General features: G+C 56.1%; 1 protein-coding gene across 1 annotated transcript in view; it reads left to right on the top strand.

Moving 5' to 3' along the window:
- The window catches only part of LOC114030907 (AP-2 complex subunit sigma-like), a 5,198-nt gene extending 817 nt beyond the window's left edge, over nucleotides 1-4,381 (top strand). Inside the window, 4 exon segments of the mRNA XM_027845832.1 lie at nucleotides 218-367; nucleotides 3,478-3,591; nucleotides 3,751-3,810; nucleotides 3,947-4,381. Of these exon segments, the coding sequence (XP_027701633.1) occupies nucleotides 218-367; nucleotides 3,478-3,591; nucleotides 3,751-3,810; nucleotides 3,947-4,048 (426 nt within the window). The 3' untranslated portion in view covers nucleotides 4,049-4,381.
- Nucleotides 4,382-5,108: the final 727 nt, after the last annotated feature.

The raw sequence follows: 5,108 nt of genomic DNA, 5'->3' as shown, positions 1-5,108 counted from the left end.
GCTGAGCAGGATGACTCAGGTCCAGCAGAAATCCGCCCCCCAGGGTGCCCCCAGGCCCAAGGTGGGGGGAGGCTGTGGCAGATTCCATTGGGGAGGTAACCTGGATGGCTTAAGGACCCGGATTCCTCAGGAGCACATCCCCTCCAGGCTTTGCCACCTCTGACTCTGCCCACACCCCCACCCCTTCCCGGGCTCACGGCTTCCTCTTTCTTCTCAGATCCGATTCATTCTCATCCAGAACCGAGCAGGCAAGACGCGCCTGGCCAAGTGGTACATGCAGTTTGACGATGACGAGAAGCAAAAGCTGATTGAGGAGGTCCATGCTGTGGTCACAGTCCGGGATGCCAAGCACACCAATTTTGTGGAGGTGAATGCTCTCCCCTCAGCCTGCTCCCCCAGCCCTCACCTCAGGACCTCCTCGATAAGGCAGCTGGGTGGGGCAGGAAGTTCAATTCAGCCTCAGTTTCTGCATCTGTAAAATGGGGATAATAATTGCTCCTCCCTCCCAGGGTTGTTGTGAGGCTCAAATGAGATGATATTGTGAAGGGCTTTGCCAGCCTAAAATCAATCTACATGAATGTTAGTTATTATTGTTAGAAGGAGGCGCACATCCTAGGGGAGGGGCGGCGTCGCCATGGTGATGAGAGGGCCAGAGAGTGCACCAGACAGAGGTCTGGGGACAACACTAGGGGTGTGTACCTTGCAGACCAGAAAACTCAGGGGGCACGGTCAAAGTCTTTAAGGAGTGCTTTGCTTGACCCTATGTGGGTGTTGCTGACTGGCAGATTTGGGTTCTCTGTAAGGAAACGTTTTTCCAAATTCAAAGCTCCCCAGAGGGGCGTGGACCACCATCAGTGGAAGCTGCAGGCAGATGCTGGAGGATGCCCCTTAAAAGATCCAGAATCAATCTTTCTTTCAACAAGAATTAGAGCCGCTAGGGGGACCTGAGTTCAAATCAGTCCTCAGCCATTTACTTCCTGATGATCCTGGGCAAGTCTCTTCACCTTTCTCTGCCTCAGTTGCCTCATCTGTGAAATGGGGATAATGACAATAGCACCTACCTGGCAGGGTTGTTGTAAGAATCACATGGGATAATACTTGTAATGCAATCAGCTAGTAAGATTTGAAACCAGGCCTTCTGTATACTTTCCTGTGTACATGTTTGTTTCTCCCAGGAGAATGGAAGCTTCCTGAGGGCAGAGACTGAGCCATGTTTGTCTGTGGATCCTCTCCTGTCCTGGCACTAGTGTAATACTAGCCCTGTGAATCTTCATTATTATGTGCCATGGGTTCATAGAGTAAACACAAGACTTGTCCTGCCTTCAAGCAGTTTACATTCTATGGAGAAGATTATGTATGTCAGCACAGCTTTACAAGATACAGGGTACGGAGAGGCACTTTAGACCACAAGGTATCCCCACCTCGGGGCAGGAGGAGGAGGGAAGGCTTCCTGGAAGAGGCACTGCTTGAGAGGAGCCAGGGGTTCTACCGGCGGAGGTGAGGAAGGCAGGCATTCCAGGCATGAGGGACCGTCCATGCAAAGACATGGAGATGAGAAATGAAGTTTCGTTTATGAGGTAAAGCAAAAGGCCGGTGTGGCTGGACCCTAGAGGACCGTGGAGAGGAAAAATGTAGGGGACGGCCTCGAGTATCAAATAGCAGCATTGGAGGGAGAAGAGGGAGGGCTCAGGCCTCTGCGGCTCCCCACATGTCCACCCTGGAGGTTCCCGTCCCTGCTTCCGGGCTCTTCCCTCTGACTCCCCCACCATCCTGTCCCCAAGGCCTCTTCAGCCTGGAGAGCCCAGCTGTAGTTCTCCGTTGGGCCACACGAGGGCGCGATGCTCCCACGGCAAGCCCTGGAGGCCATGAAGGCGTTTCAGGTCCATCTCCAAAGATGAGACAGTTGTCACTGCCCCAGAAATGGGGTGGTGGAACTTGGGGCTCGTTCTGGGAGGTGCGGGGAGCACAGGAAGGGGCAGGAGGTGAGAGGGGCATGGGGACCAGCCCAGGAAGCCAGGGTGCTGCCCGTCCAGGCTAGAGCACCCCAGTGACTCGAACCCAGGCCTTCTGTATACTGTACTGTGTACGTGCTGTTTCCCCTAGGAGAATGGAAGCTTCTTGAGGGCAGGAGCTGAGTCATATTTGCCTTTGGATCGCCTCCTGTGTCTGGCGTTGCTGGTTGAATTGAACTTAGTTGAACTCCTTCGTTTTATAGATGAGAAAATGGAAGCCCAGAAAATTGAGGGACTCGCCCGGGGTCCCAAGGGTGGCGAATGGCAGGGCCAGAACTTGAACCCAGATCCTCCTGCCTGCAAAGCCAGGGCCCTTTCCTATTTTAAACTGGGATACTGAATGAGTCACATCCCCTCTCTTCCGTCTTTGAGGGGATTAAAGTGGACGAGGTGACTGGCTGCTTTGTCTTTCTGTGGTCCCAGAACTCTTCTAGCTGTTGATTTCAGCAGCCTACGAGAAGGCTGGTACAACAGCCAAGCAAAAGGGAGGAGGCCGGACCAGGCTGGTACAACAGCCAAGCAAAAGGGAGGAGGCCGGACCGGCCGCAGCTTCTAAGCACAGGGAGGAGGAAAGGTCTTGAGCGTCACTCCAGACTGCCCCGCTCAGGTCTCTGTTTCCTCACCTGTAAAAGTCAAGCCAGACTGGTCGTCCTTGGACCTGTCTAGCCCGAGCCTCAGGCTGGGGTCCAGAGGCTCAGCCCCTCCACAGACCTTGCCAGGTGGCTGTGCACAGAATAAAGGCTCACTAGAGGATTTGGAAGCTTCGTCCTGCTCTCTTGTAGGAGTTCTGGTCTCTCTGGGTCTGTTTGTGGCTCTTTGTAGGTCTTCCTCTAAGCCTGAGGCAGTGCAGAGGGCCCAGCCAGACCTGCTTTCTGCGCCTGGCTCTGCTTGGAATCACTGTGTGATCTCCCCAGGCCTTGGTTTCCTTTTCTGTCAAATAAAGGGGTTTGTTTGAGATGGTCTCGGAGGTTCTTTCTAGCCCCACTGGTCCATCATTGTATATTACCTGCTTCTGTCTCTGTCTCTGGTTTGTCCCTGTTTCTTTCTCTCTTCTTCTCTGTCCCAGTCCTGTCTTTCTCTCCTCTCCTCTCCCATCCTCCCTCCCCTCCTCTCCCCCCTCTCTCCCTCTCTCTCCTCTCCTCTTCCCTCTCTCTCTCTCTCTCCCCTCTCCTTCCCTCCTTTCCTCTCCCCCCTCGTCTCCTCTCCCCTCCCCGCTCTCGTCCTCCCTTCTCCTCTCCCCTCTCCTCTTCCTCCCTCTGTCTTTCCTCTTCTTTTCTCTCTCCCTCCTTTCCTATGCCTCTGCCTCTTGGCCAGCTGAAGGAGTGGATGCCGTGAGCCAGGCTCGGCCCCCCTCCATTGGGTGACCTCAGGGGAGGCCTTCTGCCCCTGGGCCTTTGCCTGCTGAGTGAGCTGGCTGCAGTGGGCGCTGCCCTGACTTTTGGCTTCTGTGCCCCTTTGCCTCCAGTTTCGCAACTTCAAGATCATATATCGCCGTTACGCCGGCCTCTACTTCTGCATCTGTGTGGATGTCAATGACAACAACCTGGCCTACCTGGAGGCCATCCACAACTTCGTGGAGGTGGGCCTGGGGGCTGCTCAGAGGGACCCTCAGATGGGAGGAGGGTGGGGGTCAGCCAGGCCCCCAGGTGGGGGGAGGAGAAGGGGAGAGCTGCCCTTGCCTTCTAACAATGCTGTCTTCCAGTCAGCCCCTTTTTGCTTCTATTTCCCTGCCTCTTAGGTGTTAAACGAGTATTTCCACAATGTCTGTGAACTGGACCTCGTCTTCAATTTCTACAAGGTAGGGACTCCTGAGGCTGAGGGAGGCCCAGAGAGCCGGATTCTCCTCCCTACCGAGCAAGCACCTGAAGCTAGGGACTCCTCAAGGCCAGCTGCCTGCCCTCTAGCCCTGCCTCCCTCCCTGTCTCTCTCTGCAGGTGTACACAGTGGTGGATGAGATGTTCCTGGCTGGCGAGATCCGAGAGACGAGCCAGACGAAGGTGCTCAAACAGCTCTTGATGCTGCAGTCGCTGGAATGAGGGGGCCCAGGTGGTCCCCGGGCCCGGGACACCCACCCCCAGCCCCCGCCCCTCTGTCCTCCTCCCCCCATTCCCCAGCAGTTTACCGTCTGGGACGGTGGGACCACACCCTGGCCGGAATCAGGAGGAGGGGAGGCCCCTGTGTGTGTGCCATGGACCCTGTAACCGTGCTGTCATGGCAGTGATGCTGTGAACATGTGAACAAGCCTGCGTGTGTGTGTGTGTGTGTGTGTGTGTGTGTGTGTGCGTGCGCGCACGCGTGCGCATATGTACATGTGTGTGTACCTGGAGCTCCCAATAAAGTTGTGGACCTGGCCTGCCCCCTGCCTTCTCCCCTTGGTGTCAGTCTCTTCCTGGGCCCCTTGTCTTCTTTTCCCAGTCTCCTCTTGGTGCCTGAGTCTGGGCCCTGAGCTTTGAAAGTCCCAGGGCTTTTTAGGGCTAAAATTCCAACTCTAGATCTCAAGAGCTTTTGAATCAGAGATAGACCATTTGGGCTGAAAGAGGCCTTGGAGAGCCCCTCTAGTCCAGCCCTGGCCTCCTCGTTTTACAGGGGTGGAAATCGAGGCCAAGAGACACAGCCAGGCAGAGGTAAGTGGAGAGCCTGAGCCCAGGTCTACAGTGTCTCTTGCCTGCTCACCCCCAGTGGGGTTCCTGGGGTGCCATTTCTGTACCTGGCCAGTGGCTTTCTGAAGGTTCCCCATCTCCCCTCTAGTACCTCGACAGTGGTGGGTGGAGGAAGGGAGGGCTGGTGATCCTCGGGCCTTGGGAGAGACGTGGAAGCCCCGCCCCTGCCCAGCTGGCACTGGACACTTGGGCCTCCCAGTGGGGTGGGTCCCTCGGTGCCTCCCAGTTGGGCAGGCCCCAGGAGCCTTGAGGCTCTTAGCTGGAGAAGCCCTGCCCCTCTGGCCCTCCCAACCTGAGTGATGCAACCCAGGGCAAGGTTGGAAGAGAAAAGAGGTTATGGATGCCAGGTCCTTCAGAACCCTAGTCAAGGAGCAGAAGTGGGGCACCGAGAACCAGCTTGCCAAGCCCGCACATCATGGTAGTGCAAAGACAGCTG

Source organism: Vombatus ursinus, unplaced genomic scaffold, assembly GCF_900497805.2.
Source record: "Vombatus ursinus unplaced genomic scaffold, bare-nosed wombat genome assembly UNPS02015030.1, whole genome shotgun sequence".
Classification (NCBI taxonomy): Eukaryota; Metazoa; Chordata; class Mammalia; order Diprotodontia; family Vombatidae; genus Vombatus; species Vombatus ursinus.
This window is presented reverse-complemented; position numbering and strand designations above follow the sequence as displayed.